Genomic DNA, 25,562 nt, shown 5'->3' on the forward strand with positions numbered 1-25,562 from the left:
ATGTGTTTTATTATGATACTGACGTGGAAACAGATGTATAACAAAGGCAGCTGCTACTTCTGTGCATAGATGCAGTTCTGAAAGCCTTCAAAATAAGGAAAAACCTCTCACGAGTCCAGATTATTATGCCATTTCTGTATGTACAGGCACCTGAATTTTGAGCTATTGCTGTCACAGCAGAGGAATTAGTACTGCATTAAGCATAAATATCAGTAGCCCTAACTGTTACAGGTGCCTCTGAAATACAGCTTTTCTTGGCTAAAAGCCCTGTCTCGGAGGCTGATTGGCGTGTTCTTACGCCTCTCATCTAGTCAGCTTCCAAAAAGTAAGGTCAGTTAAGCTGCTGCTCTGCTCTAGAGTGGCTGAAGAAGGACAGGAGCCAAGTTTGTTGGAAATAAATGGTGTCTGGACATGGGGTGGGAAGACAATTCTCATCTTTTTTTTTTTATGTGAAACTAATAAGATTGAAAGTGTTATACAGCCTTGTTAATACGGCATAAATCCTGCCTCCTTCATCCTGGTCTATTCTTCTGTGAGCTTGTCAATAAATTCTTTCAATTGCTTACTCATCATATGCCTGTGACAGATAAACTAGCTCTTTCAGAGTTTCCCACACCCCTTGTATTTCCTAATGCAAAGGGAACTTCAGATAATGATTGGCCTTGTATATAAGAGGTTTTTCCTGACCTGGCAGGAGGAGAGGCAGATGAGTGCAGTGTTGTGAAAGTAGAATATAAACTTCTTGTACTAGTGACCTAAGAGCTGGAGTTCAGCTTCTGATGTGTGATTTTTCTTGCTTTCCTTGTAACTGATGCATTTTGAGTGAAAAACATCTGCCAGAAGGCAAGGCTCCCTGCTGCTAGGGCTGGGCAGGAGGGTCAGCCTTTGGTACGATGGGAAAGCAACTGCAAGACCGTGGATTGAAGCAACAAACTTTAAAGGATTAGCTTGTCTCTTTTCTCTGGAAAATCAATAGTGCAGGGGACTGGAATGTGTTTTCTGCACAGAGCTGTCTGTTCATTTCACAATAACTGTTTTTTTCCTTAAGTGGAGCTTGGGTTACTCTGTCACTGGGATGCTGAGATTTTCCAAAGGGTCAGTCCTTCCTCTCTGCCATCTCCAGCTGGCTCGTGATGACTCTGTGGAAGGGAACTGAGGAAAGGAATAGGAAAGGAGCTGCTACCAGCCCTTAAGAGAAGCAAAAGGTAGCTGATGTGTTGGGCAGAGGCCATTGGTGAGTTCAGATGCACTTGGCTTCCCCAAAGAAGAATGTCCTGCATGCTTTAGTGCTTGGTTTGGCTTAGGTGATGGTGGGTGATGAGCATGAACCTTGGAAGCAAGCCAGCTAAAACAAATTGGGCAAAGGAGTGACCCAAGATATATCTCTGTTTGCTTTTGTGCGCTTTTCTGAAGTTATGAACTCACACCAGTGGTGTTTACCGGGCTCAGACTACAGCCCCTGCTGCCCAGCAGGGCTGAGGGGTCATGCTGCTGCTTTTCCTAAATACAGCTGTCCTTTAGAATAAGCTCACTTGGGCAGCAAGTTGACCAAAGCTGACACTGTTCTCTCTTGCTGTTGGAGACCAGGCTTTCCCAAACAGGGCAGGTGTCAGAACAGATCCCTCTTTGTGATCCCCTGTGCGCTACGCCAAGTTGTAAAGGTTTAAAAAGGTCTTTTTAAAACTCCTTTTTTGGACTAGACTGTTCAGGCAGACTCACAGATCTTTCATTTTTGGAACGCTTGTAGGAAATAAGTAATAAATGCATTTCCCCTGTGTGCAGTGTTTTGTACAGTGGTAGTGACAGCATCTAGAAAGCAGAGTTGGAGAAGACCTGTTAAGTCAGATAAGCACTCCTCTGGGAGATGCAATACAAGCTTTTTTCTCAACAGCATATTTTCCAGTATTTTGTTCAGTGCTTTAACATGTTTGGTTTTTATGGTTTGGGTGTTGTGGTTTGTTTTTTTTTTGAAAGAGGTCTGACCTTGCTGCCTGCCTGATTCACATCAGTGTTTTCATCAAGTAAGGCCAGCAGTCTTGATCTCTCCTCCCCTGAAATTATCCTTAATTCCTTAATAAACAGGTAGAAAGCACTGGGGTTGCAGAACCGTTTGGAGTGGTGTAACTGCCTATTACCAGGGGCTGTGGAGGAAAGAGCTCTGGACAGACTGGTATCTCTTTATACCCCTAAATAAGTCTGCAACTTCTTAACATCCTCCTAAATTGCGCTTTATGTCTGGGTGATATCACTGACGCTCTTGTCCAAAAATGTGGATTTTGGGACTACATCAGCAAATCCCACACGTGTCTCATGCTTCTGTAAGCAGGACTATAAATACAAATAATGCAGCTGGGATTTATCTTGTAAGTTGAAGTCGGTATAATGCTTTTGGGCAGAGCTGATCTCTGAAGCCTGTTGCGCCAGTTTGGTGTGCACTGTACTGGGAAGACAAAAAAGGAGGCTTGAAGCAAGCAGGGCTCCCTGCTAGCCCCAGGCAACAAGGCTTTATCTCATGCTTTTGTGCTGTTGCAAAGTAGTTAGTGTGGGACGATTCCTTTCCCTTCAAGCAACTCCTGCCTGACACAGTGAATGGGATAATGTTAATGTTGTCCCTGAAACTACATTCTCCGTGTGAAACTCAGCTGAGAAGTTTGTAGGGGAAAAAGAGGAAAAACAATGGCTTATTGGTGGAGGCAGTGTTTGTGTTGTGGCAGACGAGGGGTTAGCGGGCTTGAGGAGCAGTCATCCCTGCTGAAGCAGAGTACCTCCTAACCCTGGCATATTGTAGCTTGACATGTTTGCAGAGCCCTCTGTGCATCCATGTCACGAAGGTCCAAGTCTCCCTTGCTTTATGCTGTCAAACCCAGGGGCTTTGGTAGTCAATATAAATACTGTAGTTGCTGATACCCTGCCAGGAGAGGCTGTGAATATGCAGGGATTTTGGGCAGTGTCTGTGTATAATGATTACGCCTTTGTTGGGAGGGAACTCGTTAATCTCTCGTACCACAGTAATAAATTGGGGAGGCGGGGGACGTCTCTTCAAGGTTACACAGTGTCAGGAAGGAGGAAAGTTCCAGTTTCATAGCCCGTGGGAGGTCGAAGCAAGCTGGTGGTGGGGGGTACAGCCAGACCTGGCTCTGCAATTCCTCTGCTGTCCTTCCAAGTATCACAAACCAACCATTCAGCTCTCCTGCATCTATCCACTTTGCTGCTTTCCTTCTGCTTGTTCAGATGCAATTAGGAGATGCAGAATAAGGGGGAGCCAGGGGTCAAGGAGGCGGTAAAGTGATTACAAGATGCTGCAAATGGCTGTGCCATAAATACTCCAATGATGAAAAATTAGATGCCAGTCACCTCAGGGTTGTTGCTGGCCTCCATCTTTCTCTTGTTGTGAAAAATGATAATGGAAGTATATTTGCCCCAGAGAGTGCAAGCTTGCCTCTGGCAGTGGTCGTGCGCACCCCAGGTGTGCCAGGGACTGCGATCCTTGCACCAAATGACTTTCTGAAAACACTTTGTGCCTGGATTTCTTCACTTTAAGAAGAGAAAGAACTGGTTTTCCAGGGTGTTCTTTCCGAAGTGGAAAAGTTCCTGGTGCTTAGAGATGGGCCAGCTCCAGAAGCAGACTGCAGCCCTGAGTCAGGCTGGGGAGAGGAGAACAGCACCCTCTGGTACTGCCTTGCTGCCTGTCCGTGTGTTGCTTCTGCCTTGACCCCTCAGAGCTGCGTGTCGAGGCTGCCCAGTTCCTGGCTGGTCTGTGGTGTTGGATGCCCAGCAAGATCATAGCTTGCAAGGACATCAGCTGGGACAAATACACTTGTTTGCTGGATCGGCGGTCAAAACCAAAAGCTGGTGCTGGACTAAAACCTTTGAAAATTTTCTAGATAGCATTCGGATCTGCTGAAGTCAGTAGCTTTGGGGATACAGGTGCTTCTTTCCATCTCTTGCAGAAGGTCTTCCATTTTGGAAGAAGTGTTGGGAGCACTGTGGCACAGGAACCATGAGAAGCATCCAGCTTAAGGGGTACCATGGGTGCAGGTGGGTGAAATGGCACTTGCTTCGCTGGCAGAAACTGAGGTCTTAGTTCTTGGAGGATACCTCCTCCCTGCTAAATGCACTGGGGAGAAAGGTGGGTGAGGGCTCCTTCGTGCCAGCAATATGCTTCGTGTGAGTTATGATGATAAACCTCTGCCAGGTGTCCTGAGAGCAGCACGTTAATTACCGGAGCTGCTGTGGCAGCAGATGCCTGCTGTACTCAAAGTGTAACTGCCCTTGTTTCTTTATCTATAAATATTCCTTGTGGGATGTCTGGCGGTTGCATCCTCCCTCTGTTGTGACTTCCTGACTCTACAGGGGATCTGGAGGTTAAAATCCCTCTTGCCTCTCAACTTCTTTGAGCAGTCCTTGTTCTGTGGCTGGTTTATCTCTTTTCAGCCAACTTTAAGAGCTTCATAATCACTTGCTGCTGATAACTTGCTGCCTATCAGCACAGCCCCTGCTGCAGCCCTGCTTCCAGCCTTGAGAGGCTGTGGATCTTCAGCTTTAATTTTTTTTTCCAGCTCTCTAAAAAGCTCCTTCCTGAACAATCAGACTCCTTTCATGTATTTATATTTGTACTGTCCACTGCAAGGGGTAAAGCTTTACCAACGAAAGCTTGGATTGCCGCCCTCGCTGATGTGCCATCTGGCTCTCTAACTTGAGATATGAGCTCATGCAGGAGAGAAACATGGCCTTGTCACCCTAGTGAAGGGGAGGAGAGATGGCAGAGGGGGCACTGCATTGCACTCGAGACCCTTTTCCCTTGAGATGTTTTAGCTGAAAAGCACTGGAGCCCTGGCATGAGTGACTGCAGTCCGCTGCTGGGTAGCATGGCAGTTGCCACAACTTGACACGGGTGCAGAGGAGCTACCAGAGGCTGCAGGTGGGTGTTGATGGAGCTGCAAGTAGCTCTGAAATGTTATAAAGTTCTTTTCTTTATCTAAGAGTCCCAGACAGGACTGGGGAAAGCACCTTGCATTTAATGTTTCTCTCCAAAGTCAGCCCTCAAAATTCCCTGAGGATATGAATAGGAACACCAGTTCATAAGAAACTGCTCTACTGAAGATGATAGGTCTGGTTCAGGCTTCCAAACAGGGATAAAACCTCTGACCTGTGCCAATGCTGGTAAATGAAGTTTTGCTTTTTGGGTTGGTTTTCTCCCCTCCCAGATGTCTCTTTAGCCACAGTCTAGAGGACAGTACCTGCGGTGGGAACAGGGCAGCCTGGTTCTCCTAACATCTTGTTTGCTCCCTGTACTTGTGCAGTCTGGTTTTGCTGGATTGTTTTGTCTGTTCCCTCTATGCTCATCTGGGTTGTGAAATAGCTCTGAGCTCAGGGACATCTTGCAGAAGCAGAATGGGTGTCAGAATTGCCATTCCTGACAGCGTGTATGAAATGTCTGCTTTTTCCTACCACGCTCAAGGAGACTTTCCTTGTGTCTGAGCACTGAATCAAACAAAGCCTCCGCTGGGAGATGCTCGCTCAGAAGAGTTTACGTCTTTCTGTCAGTGTCTTGCTTTGTCGTGGGAATGTTGTGTACCCATAGTCCTGTATAAAGCAGTCAACTCTGTTTTCCAGCCAAGGTATCAAAGTCTACCAGGGAGAGTGATCCATTTTGTTAAACCAGTAACTTTCTTTTTAAATGTCAGCTTGCTCCCCATTAGTCGGGTTATTTGCTGTGCTGTGTATTGTGGGAGAGAAGTACTGTTGCTCAACAGTTGTGAAATCTAAACAGTATCTGCAGAGGTGGAGTTGATACTGTCCTAAAATGACGTTTGTCTTAGATGCTGGCGGGGAAGCAAGAGTGTCCAAGGAAGGATTTGGTTCGGAGTGAGCTCTGGTTTTGAATGAGGCTGAGGAGGAGGAAAGGAAAAGGAAGGGTGGCTGGGGCTTCAGCCCAAAGGGAGGTATTTAAAGAGTGAGCACTACAACATCTCTTCACCATCTTCTTATTAAAACTGAGGGATCCTTGCCCTGATATCTGAGACTTGATAACTTCATACTGGTATGATAGCCCTGTGCCACACAAATGCATTTATTAAAAAAAGCTCTCAAACTCTTCTGCTCTGCTGCTCTGCTCCTGGTGTATTTGCTGCATTTAACAAGGTTTATCTTCATGATCTCACTTTGCTGAGGTAAATACCCTGCTTCTCTTCAACCTGTCTGAAAGTTTCCATGCTCTGAATCAACAAGAAACAGTAGCCCCTGGTTTTAATTCACTATTCAGCAAGCTCCAAAGACAGATGCAATTCTTACAGATGAGTTTGTGGAGCATGAAAACAAGCAGGTTCTGATGACAGTTACGAATGATGCTGGCGTTCAGATGGTCCTCTTGCAAATGTATGCAGGCAGTAGCCGTAATGCTGTAACTACTGCATCTAATACATGAATCGGCTATGTTCGGGATGCTAATTGTGCTTCCTGAGCTGTATTGGCTTTGGCTGTGAAAGCCACATGCTGGGAAGCAGATGAAAGCTATTGAACTGTACCGGTTTCAGAGTGATAGATGGACCCTTCAGGTCAATAAAGAACCTGTTTGGTTAATACAGCCCTTTGACTGGCTTAAAACATGTTTGGATGGTTTGAAAGACTCTTGGCGTTAGCTGGCCATCACTTAGTGGTTGAGAGCTCTCTTGGTGGTCCTCTTGGCTGAAACTAAGCAGATAAAATCAGCCAGATGTCCTATTAACGCTTGATCTTACATTTGCTTTTTTTAAGATAAGCCAATAAACAAGGTTATGTAACCGAGTTTTAACATAAGAGCTTTAATAAAATATACTTTTAGAAATATGTAAACTTATATAAAAGTATATTCCAGACAATGGTAAGCCCTAGCTAGTTTCCCCTGTGGCAAGAAGACTCAAGTTGACCAGTCTGCTTTTTGCTTTGAAATACCAAGAGCTGACAGGTGCAGAGGCTGGGAAAGTGGGTGTCAGCTGAGTTGCCAGCTCAGAGGAGCTCCCAAGCCTTGGTGCCTGTATCGTTGTGGCTTGGCTTGGTGGGAGGAATGGATTTGAAGACCCTCCCAGGGGTTGAGCAAGCTGGTGTGCTACTCATGGCGCCTACTAGCCTGCAGGGAAGAGTGTAAGTCAGGGTGACAAGCTGCTGTTCTTCCCTCTACACTTGCTGGCTTCTAATTCTCTGACTGGAAATGTCAGTAAAAGCAAGAAAAACACTGGGTTTTTTGGTCACTAACATGCTGGATCTTTGTGCTGTTTTTCAGCATGAGAAAGGAGAGAAAAAGGAAGATTTTTGTGTCTGTTGCATTTATTTGTTGTGTGTGGGTTCCGTGTACCCTCCGCCACAAGCCTACCGACTTGTTTGGCCTTTCCTATTTCATGGAGGAGCTGGAAGAGAAATCAGGGAACCGCTCTTAATAGCCAGTTCTGTGCAACAACACAGCAAAGGTTTCTCTCTGTGCCTCTGCCATCCTGTGAATATAAACAGCATTTAATAGATGTGATCCTCCTCCTTAGCAGAAGGGAGGATTCCCTTACCTACTTTAAGTTCAGCAATGAATCAGCCACGTGCACCTGCTTGTTTCTAATAGGAAACTACTTCTAGTAGAAAGATCTTAAATCAAAGTAGACTATGCTCTGCCTTGGGTTAATTTGCTGAAGCTTAGGAAGAGAATGATAAAGTCCTAGAAAACATCTCGGCTAGCTCAAGAGGTGAATTGGAAAACTTGGGAGAGCTTTTTGATGTGCTGGAGCTCTGCATATTTGATTTCTGGCAGGGCTGACTGGTGCAGTTCTCTGTGTAGTTTTAGATTGTTTGAATTACATGTGTAATGAAGCACTTTGTAAATTATATCCCTCTGGGGAAGACTTGAGCTTGGAAAAACATCAGGTAGAAAGTTTGGGTGTATGTCTGAGGTGCTTATTTGAGCTTACCTTTTCCTTAGGGAGAAGTTATGAAACTAATTAACTTAATGGGTCGGAAGAGCATTTAGGTGTCTGGCACAGCAAGGTAGAGAAAGTAGACATCCTCCTTCTAAGCACTGTGGTCTCTTCTCATCCTTTCGGGGGTGGGGGTGTTTTAAAATAGGTTTCCTGGCCTTGGGACCCTTCTGAGGGTTGATAAGATTAGCTCTAATCCAGGGACCGAGTCCCTGCTTCTCATGTCCTGGCTATTGGTAAGGACCTGGCCTCTCTTTCCTGACTTGTGCTCAATCCTGTAGAGCTGCACACAGTTGCACTTTGAAGTGATGTTCGTCTCTCTGTGATGTCCTCTTCTGCCCTGCCTTTGTCCTGTCAAGCAGCCCAGTGTGTGCTGTGGCTTCCCTTCCTAAAAGCGATTGGTACAAATTCCTGCAGAGCAGAGCAACCTCATCTCATTGCAGGCCTTAGCATTGTTTGTATTGATCTGTGGATATCCATCTTGGATCACTAATGGGCATCAAGTGCGAAAGGTAATACATTTCTGTTGCACTTGAATTCATCTCTCGCTTGGTTCCTTTGGGCCACCTCCAGGATTTTGTTAAGAACAGAAGACACTGATCATCTTAAAGGATGGGAGTGGAATCCAGCCCTTCAGGCAGAATGACTTGTATGCCTTCCTCATGAGTTAAGCAGTAAAGCCCACAGAGGGGAAGAGCTGAAAGAGTAACTCAATGGATTTAGTTGTTTAAGATGCCTTGAGCACTGGAGAATAACTGCAGAAAGTGGAGTGGAACATCCAGAAGAATCCTTTCCACTTCATTAGTGGATGTTGGGAAGCACGTAGGAGACCCAGGTTCTTCCAGCACCTAATGATGCTTTTCAGCAGCTGAGCCCCAAATCCACCTTAACACACAGCTCGCTCTTCCATGCTGAAGATAAATCTAGGCTTCAGACCCAGCTGCATCTTGTGTCAATCCTGGCCATTGTTTGAGGTGCTGTTTTGCCAATTGGTTCTGGTGCATTCTAATTTGCAGAAGACACCTGTTCCTTAATTATCACCATCCTTCTTCAGTCTCTCTTTGTTTCAGCTCTTTCTGATGCATGAGCTATTAACGTGATTTGAAGGGAGGCTGTGCTGAGCAGCATGCATGTGTTGGGAGAGGAGGTTGAAAGAGATTAGTCACAAACTGGAGAATAATTTCCAGTAAGAGAGTTTCTGTCTGCTTTGGTTTGCTCTGGGTCCTTGAGTGATCTAAAGAATGATCTCTCTAACCTGAAGTTTTAGTCCTTTTTGGGGGTTGTGCGCTATCCTAGGATGCAGCAGCAGTCTGTAGAGGGCAGGGGAGCAAAGTTAAGCTCCTGGTTAGAAGAAAGGAGGAAGATGAGTAAAAAAAGAATTGTAGCTGGCTGGTTTGCTTCTGTGTTTAAAATTGAAAGTGTCTTAACTGTTAAGGCTGTTTTAGCTCAGAGTCCTGCCAATTATGCCTGTGTTGTTGTATTCTGTGTGACTTCAGAGTTCCAAGGGTCCTCAATTGCTTCACAAATCTGAATTCTGTGTGTGCTTTTTGTCCTTTTTTTTTTTTTTTTTTTTTTTTTCTCCCCCCCCCCCAAGCTGAGAAAATGAGACTTGGTATAAATGAGCCTCATATCAGAATATGTCTTCACCGAGTGATGTGTGAAACCAAGGGTTCTCTCCTCTGGTCCCCTTCTGAGTTTACTTCGGTCATCTGAGAATACTTGTGATGTGAGGCATTTCCAATTTGCCTTGTAGATATTCTGAAACTGTCTCAAAAAAAGGTTTCTTGGGGTTGTACTAGTCTTAAAATAGCCTGGGTTCTGCTCTGTCACTGACTCTGTTGGGGTCATTGAGAGACCTTGAGACTCTGGCGCCTGCCCCTTCAAGTCCCAGTTCTTCCCTTCTGGTGACACCTTTTTTTGAACTGCTTTAAGAAGTCATGGAAAAGAGCAATGTGTAAATATTCATGTTGAATATTTGTCTTTAAAAATCCCTTTGGGATGCTCAACAAATCCGTACTGTGTGCTGTGACTTTCTCGATATTACTTGCTTACAGCTTTTGGACCTGTTAGTATATCGCTAGCCCAAGCCAGCCCATGGATGACAAGCAGGGCTCTCTTCTGTAACACCCATTTTGTCTCCCTGTCACAAGTAGCTTCTCTCAGTTCACATTCAGACCTCAGTCAGGGTCTGTTTGTCTTCCTGCAGTGAAGCCTTTTTTCTTCTGTCTGGAGTAGGTAGGGCTTGAGTGCTGCTCAGTACCTGGGTGATGGTGCTGCACAGGACACGGCTCCTCTGGCCGGCGGCTGATAACATGATTGCCTCGCGTGCCCTAGGAGAGTGCTAGAAGAAACTGGCATGGGAAGCTGTGTAGTCCTAATTTCCAGCTTTGTTAGATTTATTTTACAGCCCAGCTGAAAGAGATGCACCAGACTGCTACTGCAGCATACCTCAGTTTAATTTGCTAAGAAACACTGCTCTCTATGTATATATCTAAGAGGGCAGCGAAGAAAGATCTGTCTTCATTGACACTACCTTTAATTTCCACACTGAAGGAAGCTTGTTCTTATGAGTATCTCTTGAATTTCCTCCCTGCCTCACTTTGCACAGGTTTTCAGCTTCCAAGTCAACAGCTTAACTGTTAGGCTATAGCTTCCCACTGTAAAACAAGTAACTTAAATAATGGGAAAAAATGTTCCAGGCAGACCTGGCTCCATTCCTGTAGAGCCTGGGACACCCCGAAGCTGACCCGTCAATGTTAATGTGACCAGACTGGTCATGGCTATTGCTATTAGACCTAAACTGAGCATGTTACCTGGTCAGGGAGGCCACAGTTTAATATTTGATGTTCCATAAGGCTCCACTGAGAGCTTTTACTGAAATGTGTCGGTAAAGGAGTGCTGTAGCAGTGATAGCAAGCGGCTGAGAGCCAAGAGGATCCTGTGCTCTACTTCTGCCTGAGGCATGTTCTCTGATACAGAGCAGTTTGCTTGACCCTCTGTATCTCAGCCAGCTTAGCTGTAAAATTAAGCAACAAAGAAAGCTCCATGACAAACAGATGTGTCTGGAGGTGAACTTTCAAGGCAAGCTTTGCTTTACTGATAAATTTGTCTTACTAGCAGAATTTCTGGGTTTGAACCTAATACGTATTTTTATTGTCCTTCCAGGCAGCATTTACTCTCCTCCTGGGTCCTTTCACCTTCTTCAATGTGCAGAAGACGAAGTATCTTCAAATCATGACATCTCTCATGAGATGGATAGGTGAGTCTTGGCAGAATCTTGGCCACCTCTTTACCATAGATGGAACCCAAGTCACGCTACCAGTGCACCTCTTTGACAAGATATTCTTGTTCAGAAGCAAGTACTTGTCAAAACAACCTCTGAGGAAGATTGTCCAGGACTGATAAATTTTTGAGAAAAAGGGTTTTTGTTCTAGAATGAAATTTCTGATTAAAACAAAACAATTTATTTTTCAATCAGATACGAGCTGATAGATGAAGTTTTAATCTGGTTTGTGTGAGAGGCAGAAGGGATTTGGAAGAGTCCCTGGGAGGGGGACCTAACTGTGATACCCACCAGTTGCTATTCAGCAGTAAGGTTCTCATTCATTCTCAGCATGTGTACAACAGACTTTGAACAATCTTTGTTTTGATCGGAGAACAAAAGGCACTTCTGTCAGACTTCCCAGCTTTAGTTTTATCATCTGCTTGCATTTTTTTTCTGAGCCTTGCTTTAGTTTAGGTTGTGCTGCATTGGAAACCCCGAAACCAATATGTGTTGTCCTTGGGAAGCCCTGCTCTCGTGAGTGCTCTCCAAAATCTTAGTGCCAGGAACTTCCAGGAAGACAGGTAATTCCTTTAAGGGAAATAAGACGTTGCTACTTTTTTTTTTTTTTTTTTTTTTTAGCACCTTTGTCATCCAAAGATGCAGCTGCCTCACATGCTATCTTGTATGTGTGCATGCCCTCAAAGACTGAGAGGAGGGCACGTGTTATAGAGGCTTATGTTGAGGTTTGCCTTGTTTTGTGTAGCCTGGACTGAGTAACTGATACTCAGGGCTAACAGAGAGGGTGTTACAGCACGAGCAGCATTTCTGCAGGTTAATAGTTTCCTGGTTCATGGGTCCAGACCATTCAAGCACAGAATGAGCTCTGTTTATACCTACCACTGACCTGAAATAGGAAGAAAAGCTGCTTCTCAGACTGTTTCCCACCACACACATACACTTGACCTGACTTCAGTTCAGTATTGTCACTGTTCTGTAAGTTCAAAAGTTCCTGTTTGGAAGTGGCTGGCAGTCACTGCAGAGGAATAGAGATCCTCTGTTCTGGAGAACATCTGAGATGGAGTTAAGAAGTTGTCACCCAAGAAAATGAGGCTGGTTTTTAAGCCCTCAAGTTTTAGATGCTGAACAGCTTGAGTCAACAAATCCTGACCTCGGATAGTGTGAAAATCCTGAATGTCTGTTTTTCCCTTTTGTTGTCTGAGCACATGAAAGTTTGAAAGCCCCCATGTTCTTCAGAGAAAAAGGTTATCTCATTAAGGGGTATTAAAGGAAGTTGTTTTGGGGTTTGTTGTTTCTTTATTTTAAAAAAAAGAGTAATCTCTGCCTAGCTCATTGGCTTCTTTCCAATCACCCTGCCTCCTCTTTTCTGGTAAAGACATCAGTCAGACCTCATCCTGTCTCTGTGGCAGCCTGACACCTGCCTGGTCTGCCATTGGTTTCCCTTTAGCTGGCTCCTTCCAGTATGAGAATTGCTAAACCTTGGCATAAAGGCTGAAACTGTTTCTCTTTTTCATCACTTGATGGAGAGGGACAAAGACAGTGTTTGGAGAAGTGTAGGGGAAATTCATACTTTAGCTTGATTGATTCCTGCATCAGCACGCTGGGGAACAGCTGCCCCAGATAATGATATTTAATGACCCTGACAGCACCTCAGTGGCTACTTAGAGCAACGGATTCTGTGTGTGTACAATGAGGGATAGATTTATTAGGAAAGACAATTTATCAAACAGCCATGTGATGCAGGGAACAGAGAAAAGCTCTTGCTGCAGACTCTGGTATAAGGATGGATCCCATACTACTGAGATTTATCAAGGTGGCTTCTCCTATGTCCTCACATCACTGCTGTCCCCTCCTCCAAAAGCAGGGCTCTGAGTTAACCGTGGACTGGTCTTTTGTTGATGTGTAGAAAGCTTAGATTGTAAAGAATGGTCTGGGCTGGTGTCTTGTGGTCTCCTGAACTTTTCCTGCCTGAATGCCAGTGGCTAGATGTGGACTCTGTCCTGCTATAATCTGTGCCTTTTCTTGTCTTCCTTTAGCTGGTTTTAGCCATGTGGTGCTGAAAGTGGTTCTCCTGCAAAGCACTGAGTGGCAGAGCTGAACATTGGAGCTGCCAGCCTACCTGTTCGTTGTGCTGGGTAAAAACTTCCCACATAGTGGCTTGTTTAGCTTAACCTGTGCCTGGTGTGGATGGGAAGCTTGACCCATGGTTTGCATCATGATTTGAAAAAATCAAGCTTGTTTGAGCTGGGAGGTCAGTACAGTCTTTGCAGTGTGGCTACTGCAGGACCTACCATACACCCTTTTCCCCAGCCTGGTGAAAAGCTCCTGGATTTCGGAGCAGCAGTGGCTCGTGCAGAGCTGCACTGCCCCAGGTGTACTGGCGATTCAGATGACAGTGGCTGAGAGGATGGTTCTTGGCAGCAGGGAGAGCTAGCTGTGTGTGAAGGTCATTTCTGCTGGTGTCTGTAGCAGTGTCAGCCTTGCCTTTTAAAGTTGCTTTCCCCCTTTCTCCTCATCTAAGTGATAATCAAATGTCACTAGCCTCTTTCCAGAGCCTCATGCTCGTGGCAAGCAGCAGATCAGATAACAAAGCCTACAGCGGTCTATTTCCACACCTCATGGACAAGAACATTTCGTTCTGTCTCTGAAAAAATAGTCTTAAACGGTGGGGTCTGAACTGGAAATTAAAAATGGGCCAGTTCAAAGAACGTGGAGATGCAGCAGGGATCAGCCCTTCATTTGGCTGTGCTTTTCCTCCCAGGGAAAGGGACTAGGCAGGACAGGCACCTCTGAAGTCTCTAAAGGAGAAAGCTGAAGGAGGAGCTTGCAAGCCCGAGTGCCATACTGCTAGAGAGCTCAGACAGATGGGCTGTCGTCGTCTGGGCCTGCTGAACACGGGGAGCTCATCTGGACGTAAGGCTGGCATGGAGAGGTGTTTCCCTGTCAGGACTGGTAGGAGCACAGAGGGTGGATCTGCGTCTCCAGGTGGAGTGGGGCTCATGGCAGACAGAGGGCTTCCAGAGGCTGTTGGCAGTTTTGTGAAGAGTACAGCTTACCCACTTGGCTGCAAAACTGATACCACCTTGCCTGGGTAAGTGCCAATGGTTGAATTCACGCAGCAGTCGGTGCCTGAACTGCTGGCCTTCTCTGTGCTTCGGGATCTCTGGTCTCTTGGAGCTGGTGGGTGTGCAAGGCTTTGCTTACACAAGCTCTCATCCCTTTCCCAACTGTAAAAGCTCCTCAGGCTGCTTTGTCAGCCCTCTCCTGCTCTTGCCTGAACCGCCTTGGGAGACTGAGCACAGACACCCTGAGGGCTGCGACAGGGAGCCTCTCTGCAGTGCTTCCCTGGAAAAAGGGCTAGTCGGGAAAAATCCCTTGGTTTAAATCCTGGTAATGATGCTTATGGTGAAGCCTTGATTCGAACTAGGGATAAAACCTTGTTGACTCACCCAGCTTGAGCAATGCTGTTAAGAGCAGAGACAGGGCCCAGACTGGTTGCCCAGGTATGAATTGTCCCCTTGGGGTGAGGAGGGTTCCTTCCCCAAACTGTAATTTCCTTTTTTCCTTTCAGCTTCCTTCCCACCTCAGCCTCACAAAAGTGGAGAGCTGTTATTAGCCCAAGTCCTTTACCTGTTTTGGAGCCTGTTTCCAGGTCTCTTATAATGTTTTTGGAACAGGGTGTTTCCTGCAGAAGACTGAACCAACTAAGCCATCAAGAAATTAGAGCTCTTGGTATTTTCAGTTCTGCTGTTTGGACTTCAAGCTCTTTTTTCCTGAGGATTTAAATCTGTGATGATGACAGATTGCTCCCTAAAGGGACTTGAATATCATGTTGGGTTTTTTCCCCTCCTTTCCCCAATCCTGATCAAATGGGTGCTGTTAGGGGTGAGCTGCTGGAGGGCATGGCACAGCAAAAGGGACTGAGCCAAGCAAGTCTGATGTGCTTCTCGAAGCAGAGGGGACGCAGCTCGCTAGGACAGAGCCCTGCCTCTTTATTATTGGATAATAACTATCTACAGCATCACGGGAAAGGATATGGATTAGGAAAGATAACAAAAGGATGGGGCTTGGTGGAGCTCAGCAGCAAACATTGGTCTATTGTGTATTAAGCCACTAACCCGATTAATTGCAGCCTGTTACAGCCTGAGATGTCCAGCTCTATAGGTGAGGACTGTTGGCTTTAAAGACATCGGTAGCATGATTATCACTACTGTTATTGAATAGTCTCTGGCAAACATTCCCAGACAGCTCCCACGTGGGACATTTGCTCTATGTGCTGCTCTTGATGCTGTATTGTAGTTATTAGAAAGTATTGTATTTTAATAAAGAGACATTTTATAGAGGAATAAACTTCTGGGTTTGGATGCTGCAGGCTCAGTTCTCTCTCCCTGTAGCACAGTCAGATCATACCACATCTATTCAAGTAACTGCAGCATTCTTAACCCTGCCCAAACTACCATCTCACAATTATATGCCCAGAAATAAAATCTTTCCCCTTGGCCTTCCCCACCCAAGTAAGGTGGAGGGGAAAAAGGACAAGAATAGCCAGGAAATCTACATTAAGCTCTTTTTTTCCTTTCTTTTTTTTTTTCTTTTTTTGTTTTCTCTCCATACTGTCCCCATCCAGGATATCTGGTAGAAGGCTTCTAGGGAAGAAAGTAGGAAAGGGCTCTCCAGAGCATGCTGCTGAGGCTGAGTTTCTGTGTTTACTAATTTCTCTGATAGTTTTGCTCTCTCCACCAGAATCCTGCTCTTTACAGGACTCCCCAGTGCTCGTCTGCAGAGAACTGGTCTCAGACCATCTCACTTTGTGAGCACGTTTCAGCTGCTGTAGTAACTGTCACCGCCATCCTTAGCAGCCTTAACCAGCCATCCTGGAGCTGATTCAGTGCAGAAACCTGGAGTCACTCTGCTACATCCTTTCAGCTGCAGAGACTGAGAATTACAGAGGTGGCTAATATAGGAGGGGGTGACAATTATCTGAAGCCCTGTGTTTTCAGTCTCCTGCAGAAAGATTAGACTACCAGTGTCCACAGTCCTCAAGGTGGCCTCTTTTTGGCATCAGAAATGGAGCTTTCTGCAAACAGCTTAAGGAGGGACCCATCTGATCTGTGCCCCTTTCACAGAACAGGACATACAGGAGAGGCAAGGAAGAGAGGGAATTAGACCGTAAATGAGGACACTGTTGCATGTTCATTCTCTCAAGCTTCTTCAACAAAGTTACTTCATGTTCTTGCATCCCTTTTGGAGCAGAGAAAGCTGCTGCCAGAGCCCAGGGTAAATAATTCACTAAGAGAAGTGAATATATTTATGAAGAGTTAGTTAAAAGGCTGTGCTTCTGTCATACCTGCTTTCAGAGTTGTCGGCTGAGGAGCTCATTTCAGTACTGTTGGTGGGGGGCAGTGGGGTGAAGCAGTGTCTGTGTGAGTGAAAGAGCCTTGTTAGCTTCAGATGCAGATGCAGAGTGATGTGTGGTGCTGGACAGGGCCACTGAGATCCTGCCTGAGGAGTTGGTGTTCCTGAAAAGAGCACTTTACCCAGGCAGCAGGAGGCAAACTGATGGGTCTGAGAGCTGGAGAGGGGGAGCTGAAAATGTAAGGACACATTCAGCCCCGTGAAAGGGTCTGGATGATGGTGCCCATACAGGTTTTCAGAGTGGTGGCGTGGCATGCAGAGCTGCTGTCTGTTCAGAGTGTGTGTGGTTGGAACAAGATGATAGAAACTTTGCCAGGTGGGGCCCGAAGCAGGATGGGGAAGCTGTGGCTAAGGCTGCAGAGTACCGGGACTTCATGGGACATGGGTGCTCTGCACCTAGTGCCTTCTAAAGCATGCACAGATCTAGCTCAGGCTCATGGTGACACCAAAGTGTGTGTTATTCCCTTCTCACAGAAGAGTAGATTCTCACATGGAGAGCAAAGTGACTGTCAAAGCTGGTAGACCAAGTCAACAGCAGAGCTCAAAGCTGAGTCCCAGTTGCAGAGGCTTTATGGTGCTTCTGCCAAAGGTGACTGGAGGGGAGAGGACAATAAACTACACGGGTAATTTTCCACCAGAAGTAAACAAGCTTCACTGGCTGCTCTTTCCTTCCCATATGTTGAGATAAAGTACCCGTGATAAACACCAGAGTGCAGAGCCGTTTTTCTCCCTGTGAACTGTTGCTGGTGTGCAGATGTCTGTGGAGACCAGCTGATGTGAACTGAGAGGGGGCAGCTCCACTGGTTTCACAGCAGGAGGTGTTACCGCAGTCGGGGAGGATACCTGTAAATCTTGGTTATCACATAGCAGTCTCTGCCCCTGATGATAAAGAAAGGCAGGGAAATGATGCCTTTACAGCAGAGAAGCCCCGCTGAACTGCTTTTGACAGCCAAAAGGTGCTGGTGATACTTTTTAATAAAGTTTCCCTTTTGTGAACAAAACAGGCTCTGCCTGGCCTGAGGCCAGGGCAGCAGTAGCGTCTGAGATGGTTGCAGCAGGAGCTAGCCAACCCTGGCAGTGGCCAAGGTGGCAGGGAGAGTGGAGGTGCCCAAGAGGCTCTTTCTTGCCTTCCTGGTAAGCTGCATGATACTTCGGTGACATTAATGTGCCCAAACACGTGGCTGTGCTTCCCCTGCTGTATGAGCAGTCCCCAGCCACGCAGCCCCTGCCTTAGGCTTTGGGACAGGGAGGGTAACACTGTCCCTGCAAGTCCCTGCTCTCCATTAGAGGAAGGAGCCACACTGGTGTCCCACAACTTTTACTCATACCTTTCTTCTGGGAAGTAATTTTCTTCCTCTTCTCCTGACATCTCTCCAGAGAACTGCTGTCTTCTTGAACATACCCATCTTGCTTTTCTACAGTCTCCGTTTCATAAATCTTTCATCTCCTAGAGATGGTGTTTTAGGCTCTGTCATTGCCAAATCTGATCCTTAACTACCCCAGTTCCCACATCTGACGGAGCAAACCTGGTTTTCATGTTATCTCTTTACTTCCATTTCATATAGAAATCTCCTCTGAAGGTTGCAGAAACTTATCAGTTGCTGCTCTGGAGTTTTCAGAGAGCTGGAGGTCATGAACAAGTGACAGGATATGGCTTCTGCAGGAGAAACTGGTAAATGAATTTTAAATTTAAGAATCAATGTCTTAATTTCAGATGCTTCGTTCTGCCAGCACACTGAACTCCAGCCATGCTCTAATACTTCAGATACCACAGCATTCATAATGCCTGGCAGTTCCAGAGTTGCAGAAGCCTCTTAAAATTGCCCAAAACATAATGATGGAAGGCAGCTGGCTCTGAAAGGGGGTACCAGCATCCCAGAGAGACACTAGTAGTGAAGCAGACAACACAGTTGTTGGGTAGGGATGCAGAAGGTAGGACTGTCTTGATGTGATGCTGTGCCATTCAGTATATACAGGGCAGATGCTCTTGCTTTTATGCCCTCTCTCCTGAAAGAGCTGTCTAATGTTAAACTAAATGAGATCTGTTCTTGAGTGGTCTGCTGTGTTTTGGCTTGATGAAGGATTGGGATCAAGCCTGAAGTGGGGAGAGATCTTCCTCCTTCCAAAGAGAATAGGCTCAGGAAGCTCATGAAAATGCCTTCCTCTTGGAATCCATCGTGCCACCTAATGTATGAAAAGGGAAGCAAGTGGCATGCGCTGTGAAAGGGTGATTCGTTATCATTATTTCCTGGCATATTGATTCTCCGCTTTGACAAGAAAGCTCTGTCACACCCTCAGCTGGCAGTGACGGATGGCCCTGCTGCAAACGCGTCGGCAGCACAACGCGGTGCCTGCTTAAACAAATGGCTCTGGGGGAGGAGGGGTAGGGGAGCAGCCAGGCGTGGGCTGCTGTGCCGATAGCGGGGTGGTGTGGCTGCGTGCCACTGCTCTGGATCCCTGCAAGGGGTGGCAGGCAGCTACGGTGATGTTCTCAGCAGGCTTTCCTTGTGGAAGGAGGAATGACAGTAGGGACAGAGTTGAAGATGCGACTTGAGCTGTGGGTGTGCAAGATCATTCTTCCTCTGTCTTTACCTTTCTGGCCCTTAAAATGCAGGTGGTTGTCATGTAACCTTTGTTCCATTTCCCCCCCAGTAAGTCTTGTACTCATCCCTGGTTTGTGGCTGTCGGCCCCCATGCCTTCTAGACCCATTAAAACCATCCTTGTCTTAACTGGGACCAACACTTTGAAGGTTGAAGTCCACTGTTGAACCTGGGAGGCAACATCTGGTTTTGGCCCTCCTTCCTGCAATCCAGGGAAGTTACCCAGCACCATGGTTCTGCAGAACCTCGCTTCTGACCTTGCTTCCCCCTTGCTAAGCCACCTCCTCCTGAATTACATGACAGAGCACCTCTCTCCTCCCTGTTTCCATATGTGGAAATCCCAGCTCAGGATCTTCTCCATTATTTTCCAGGTGCCAATAGAGAGACAGAAGAGGGGGGGACCAGGTGAAACATCTTAAAAGCATAGTGTCTTGCCAGGGATGAAAGGGAGGGTTAAGCCAGAAACTCATTCTGTGCATTGGTTCTTTTAGAACCTGCCATGATGGGGGGGAAAAAATGTGTTTCAGTCTTGGACTTTGTCTTCTTTCTGCAATAGCCTTTCTGCAGAGAGATAAAGCTCACGTACAAACCAGCATTTTTCATTTACAAAGGTGTTTGCTCTGACTCTGCAAAACAATCCTTAAACTTAGAAGGGCTAAATTATGTTCACTGCTTCTCTGCAGCTCTGTTATATCAAAGTTCACAAAAATGTATTTTTTAATATCCCCAGAGTCCCATATTTCCCAAAGTGTTCTTATTTGGATGTGTGCTCATCCATATTAATCCTTCTTCCACCTGCAAGAACCACAGCAGAGCTGTCCTGTCTCTGAATCAGCATCTCCTGAGTCGAGCAGGACAGGCAGCAGTAGCTGTCTGCAAGGTCTGCTTTGTCTGAGAAGAGCCAGCATTTGCTCCTTGAAGAGTGAGATGGGGGGTCTGTAGGGGAGACGGTTGGACAGTTGTGATGAGATTTATCACTTTTCCATTATGGTATACCCCCTTTTTATTTTAGAAGCCTCACTTAACATCCTTCAGTAAAAATGATGCTCAAACATCTAGAGAAGATGAGACAAGGAGTGTCCTGTGCCTTGTTGACTGTCAAGCCTTTGTTTGGGTTTGGAGTGTGTCTGACGCTGTTGAAAAATCAGGATAAGCAAAACCCTCAATTGCTTTTTAAGCACTTTTATAAAACAAAGTTTTCATGTAACCTACTAACAATCCACTGGTAGCATTGCTGTCTGCCTTGGCTTGTAGCTCTGGGTGCTGTTGGTCATGGTATCTGAAGGTGTTTTATTCCCTGGAGCGTTTTTCTTATATCCTTTGTCCTGCATATAGAGGACCAGATGAAGGCTGAGATGGGGAACCGCTGACTTTAGCGTGAAAAAAATCATGTCTGACTTCACCAGGGTCCCTGTGGTGAAGGAACGCTGTTGGACAGTTCATGGGGCAACTGCAGCAACTTGCAATAGTGTAGTGCCGCTGCCTTCAGCCTGCCGTCCCAGGTAGAGGAGGATGTGAGCAGGAGCTCTGTGTGTGTCTGAGGATCCTGTGCTGCCTCTTGTCTGCTCAAAGCTGCCTGTCAGTCAGAGTCTGTCATCTTCTTTTCATCTTGATTTATCATCCAGCATAACTAGGTTTCAGAGTTTCATTTTTGGGTTTGTCTCCTCCCAGGGACAGATAGATAAATCTGGCATGTAAATGTTTTAGTTCTCCAGTTCCAGAAGTGAGAGAGACAGCTGATGTAGGGAGTGAGAGAAAGCATAACCATTGGGGCAGGGCTGCTGTTGTCTTCTCTGGGGCTAGAATTGTGCAGGGGAGGTTTCCAGTTTACCCAGCAACACCTCTCTCAAGGATTATGCATCTACAGAGCGCCGGTGCTAGGGCAGGGGGAGCACAGCTTGCCTTGTTGGAAACAGTACTAGCTTAGATCTTTGCACTGAATCATCACTCCTTGTAACTTTAATTTCTAAAAGAAGTATTTAAGGAAAAACAAAGGTTATGATTTCCAGCTGCTTAAGCCAGAGACTTCTGTCCATCATTTAGGGAATCCACGGGAGTTCTGTTCCTTCAGTGCTGCCTGCCAGAAAAGCGCACGTTGGGCAGAGAAGAGTCTGTGGGTCTCTAACTGAAGAGATGCTCTGAGGATGGGCTGCCAGCCTGGAAGTTCCCCATAACTGGTCCTGTTAGTGCTGGCACAGAAAGTGGGGCTTTGAGCGAATGGTGAGAGTGAGTTTGGGGGATGGAAATAGGTCACTTTTAGCTCTGCTGAGCAGGGCGGGTGGAGATTTACTGCCTAGTGTGCAGGGGAAGAGGTAGGGGACTTCTGCAGTTACATGTACTGCAAATACAGGACCAGCTCAGGATTGCACCGCAGAGGCTGACCACCTCTCCCAAGCGAGAAAGAACAGAACAGTCTCAGGGTATTCCAGAGCTGCCTAACCTGTTTTGTCTTATTGCTCAGGGCATCTTTTCCTCTTCTTTGTAGCCTATGCGGCCCTGGGGGGTGCAGCCATGTCATATCACCTGGAACACAGCTTTTTCCGGCTATCTTGCTGTAGCAGATACGGCTGGCAAGCATCTCTCCTCCCGGGAGCGATGGGGGAGGCACAACAACTGTACCTGTGTCCACAGTGCCCTTCACTTGCTGGCTTGAGTGAAGGTGTGGGGAATTGCACACCCCCCGAGCAGTGAGCTGTTGTTGCTTTCCATAGCCCCCTGTGCCTGCTCTTGGGGAAGTAAATAAAGCCCAGCACTCCCAAAGTGGCCTGGCCCTCGTGGTGCCATGGAGGAATGGATCTGCTGTCATCAATCCAGCTTTCGTGGTGAGCTGTTGGACTTGCCCTGTCACTGGCAAATGGCTGGAAGCGAGAGGTTTCCTGAGGCAGCACGAGATGAAATGCGGGGCGTAGCTTGGTAAAGGCGCAGCACAAAGGTGGGGTTTGCTGCAAGAATAAAAGGAGGATCAGTGAGAGGAGACACTGGCTCTCAGGGAGTGCTGGGGATGCGCAGGATGCAATGTTCGGTTAAGGTTAATCTGGTCTTGCAGGGGACAGAAGAGGCAGCGTGTGCTAACTGGTCTGTAACTATCTTCCCTAGTCTCTCCCATGTCTAGCTGCCTGTGGCAGGTGGAACAGTACTGGGCACAGAGCAAGCTAGTGTCCTTGTCACCCTGCCGCAAGCCTGCCCGGCTGGCAGCGCCGGTGGCCAGCCTCCTGTGAGCTTGGCTGCAGGACTGCACAGCTCTGTTTAATTCCTCTGTATTTATATTTATGACATTCAAAGTTCTCCACAGTAGTAGTCTCAGCATTTTGTTATTTTTTTCATCACCTGATAATTCACGGCTCTGCTCCAATGCCTCAAACCAGTGCAGGAGACAGCTCTGTGCAAGCCACAGTGGCCCATCCATTGCCAGCACCAGCCTGTAAATCTTGCTGCTTGCTGCCCTGCCAGGCAGGGGTTTTTTCCCCCCTGTTCCTTGTTAACTCCAGCAGCTGATGATCATCTTTCCCAGGTTGATGTGATTTCTGTGTCACCAGAATTAGTTTTCTGCTGGTTTTATGTGCCATGCTAGGAATAACAGTCTAGCAGTAACTGCTTCTGGCTCGTATTTCCACCAGTGGAGTAAATAAGGGCATTAACCCAATCTCCTCAATTAATTTTTGTCCATAACGCGTTGCTTTTTGTGATAAGCTTTGTAAAATGTTATTAGGCTTTTCCCTGACATAAGCAAAGGGTAGATGAGCAGACTTTGTGCCTAGAAGTGATGAATTTTAATAGCAGTCTTTCAGTTTTGCTTTAGTTGCTTCCAGACTGGCTTCTCCACCCTGGGATTAACTACAGCCAGCCTGTTCCTCCTGGCTAGGAAATGACTGGCTAGTTCTTGCTCTATCGTGCTTGACAGATCAGAGGGACAGGAAAGCCTGGTAGTAGCTGCTGCTCCCGCACATCTGCCTGTGTACATAGATGAGGTCTTGCAAACATTAGGCCAGTTGCAAATTGCGTAGGAATATTACTGGGGTTGACCGCAGCCAGGTTTAATTTTTTTATTTTTTTTTTTTTTTAAATCTAGAGGTCAAAGCTCAAACATCTCCAAGCCATTTTTAAATGGTGCTGTTCAGCCAAGGTGCTGAAGCATCCGTGGCAGAAGCATCCGTGGACGTGAGACCCTCGAGGGCAATGGGCTCAGCCAGCTGTGTTAGGATTGCATTTCTGAAGGGCTGTTTGCTATGGGGGGTGGGAGCGTGAGTCCCTGCGGGAAGGAGACTGGAGGGAGATGCCTGCCAGTCCTGAGCCCATTCCCTCATCTGCTGCCAAGCACTGAAAGCAAGTCCTGATTAATTCCTGTGCATCTTGCCTTTGATGTACCACCTTCTCCGGAGATAAGGAGATGCTCTTGTGGAGCAGGACAGAGTGCTGGTGCCCATGGGAGGAGGGGTCACGGGGAGTGCAGACCTGGGCTTGACCTAGAACCTTCTCTCTCTCTCCAGCTTTCATCCTCATGATTATTCTGGCCCTCATCCGCATCAGCAGAGGCCAAGCTGAAGGTCATCCGTCCATGGCCCAGCTGTCGGGCATCCGCAATCTCTTTGGGGTGTGTGTCTACTCCTTCATGTGCCAGCACTCTCTGCCATCCCTCATCACACCCATCTCCAAGAAGAAGCACGTCAACAAGCTCGTGCTGCTCGATTACATCCTGATCCTGGCTTTCTACAGCCTCCTGTCCTTCACTGCCATTTACTGCTTCCGCAATGACACCCTCATGGACATGTACACGCTCAACTTCACCAACTGCGAGATCATCAACGTTGCCTTCATTCGTTACTTCTTGGGCCTCTTCCCTGTCTTCACCATCAGCACCAACTTCCCCATCATCGCAGTGACTCTGCGCAACAACTGGAAGACCCTTTTCCACAGAGAAGGGGGGACCTACCCATGGGTGGTGGATAGGATTGTCTTTCCTGCCATCACGCTGATTCCCCCAGTGCTGGTGGCTTTCTGCACCCACGATCTGGAGTCCTTGGTGGGGATCACGGGAGCCTATGCTGGGAATGGGATCCAGTATCTCATTCCGGCTTTCCTCGCGTACTGCAGTCGGAAGGACACTCAGCTGGTCTTTGGCAGCGGGACAGTTAACAAGCACCTCTCCCCTTTCCGGCACACCTTCTGGATTGTGTTCGTGCTCATATGGGGCTTTTCTTGCTTTGTGTTTGTGACTGCAAACATTGTCCTGAGCGAGTCAAAACTCTGACATGGGGGTGGTGACACGCTCCCTCCTGGGCTCCAGAGACTTTAACATTTCAGCCCCCGCTCTGGGACTGTGGAGTTGGGGGAGAGGTGACATGAAGGGAAGTTTCCAGGCTACCGGCTTTGTAGCACAGGCTAGACCTGGACACAGACTTTCTTCACTCCATTTTGGGTGTGGGTGGAGTGGACTCAGCCTTGTTCAATCCTGGTTCTCAGACCTGTTACACAAAGGCATGGGGCTGAGCCCTTGGCAGGCTGCACGATTAATCGGTGTCCAACCATTTCTGCCTTTAGCTCTGTTGGAGCATCACTTTCTCTGTCCCTACAGTGGCTCTCCATGTGCTGCAGGTCTCGGCACGCAGGAGAGCAGGCAGCCTTGGCTGCTCACTACACTAGTTGGCTAAATGTCCCTTCTTGCAAAGGCAGGGGTGTGCTGTGCAGGATCCAGCAAGAGTTTGGGAGAACAGAGTCTCTTCTTTCTGCGGAGACCCCTTCAACCCAACCTCCTGTGCCAGCTGAGGGAAGAAATCAGGGTGGAAATAGACCTAATTCAAAAGAAAAATAATTTTGTGCTGTTACATTTTCTTTTTCTAGAGCCATTAACCTGTTTGGGCACCATGGATTGCCTGGCATCTGGGATCTTTTGCTTAGAGCTGAATTTCTCCAGCCCAGGAGTTTACGTTGACACTTCTCATCCCATTTTCCTGTGCTGTGGCAGCCCCAGCCGGACAGAGCAGTGCCCTTACACACGCAGAGATACGGGTCTTCACCCCTTAGAAAGGAAACCACAGCCTTGCTTCCCTCGGCTCCTGCGTGCAGCTCAGTGGCTTCAGCTGGCAAGGGCCCTTCTCCCTTTCTCACCTTTGCCTGGGGCTGGTACAACCAGCCAGCCCCTGACTCCAGTGGTCAGGATTCGTGTGGGCTGGGGAGGTGCTAATTACCCAGTCCTGACACGCGTGAGTCCTGGAAGAGCTCCGGCTGTGCACACTGATGCGTTTCCAGCCTCCTGTGCTGGGTAATTAGCCTTGAAACAAGGTGGGTGTTAACTCAAGGGAATGGGCTGGTGCCAGGAGGACGCGGCA

The 25,562-nt window shown here is 47.1% G+C and overlaps 1 protein-coding gene across 4 annotated transcripts in view; it reads left to right on the forward strand.

Moving 5' to 3' along the window:
• TMEM104 (transmembrane protein 104) overlaps positions 1-25,188 on the forward strand; it is a 42,848-nt gene extending 17,660 nt beyond the window's left edge. For all 4 annotated transcript variants that reach the window (XM_037407643.1, XM_037407652.1, XM_037407634.1 and 1 more), the window contains exons 10-11: positions 11,103-11,196; positions 23,724-25,188. In XM_037407643.1, the coding sequence (XP_037263540.1) occupies positions 11,103-11,196; positions 23,724-24,484 (855 nt within the window). In that variant the 3' untranslated portion in view covers positions 24,485-25,188. The remainder of the gene's footprint in view (positions 1-11,102; positions 11,197-23,723) is intronic.
• The last annotated feature ends 374 nt before the right edge of the window (positions 25,189-25,562 follow it).

Source organism: Falco rusticolus, chromosome 1 (assembly GCF_015220075.1).
Source record: "Falco rusticolus isolate bFalRus1 chromosome 1, bFalRus1.pri, whole genome shotgun sequence".
Lineage (NCBI taxonomy): Eukaryota > Metazoa > Chordata > Aves > Falconiformes > Falconidae > Falco > Falco rusticolus.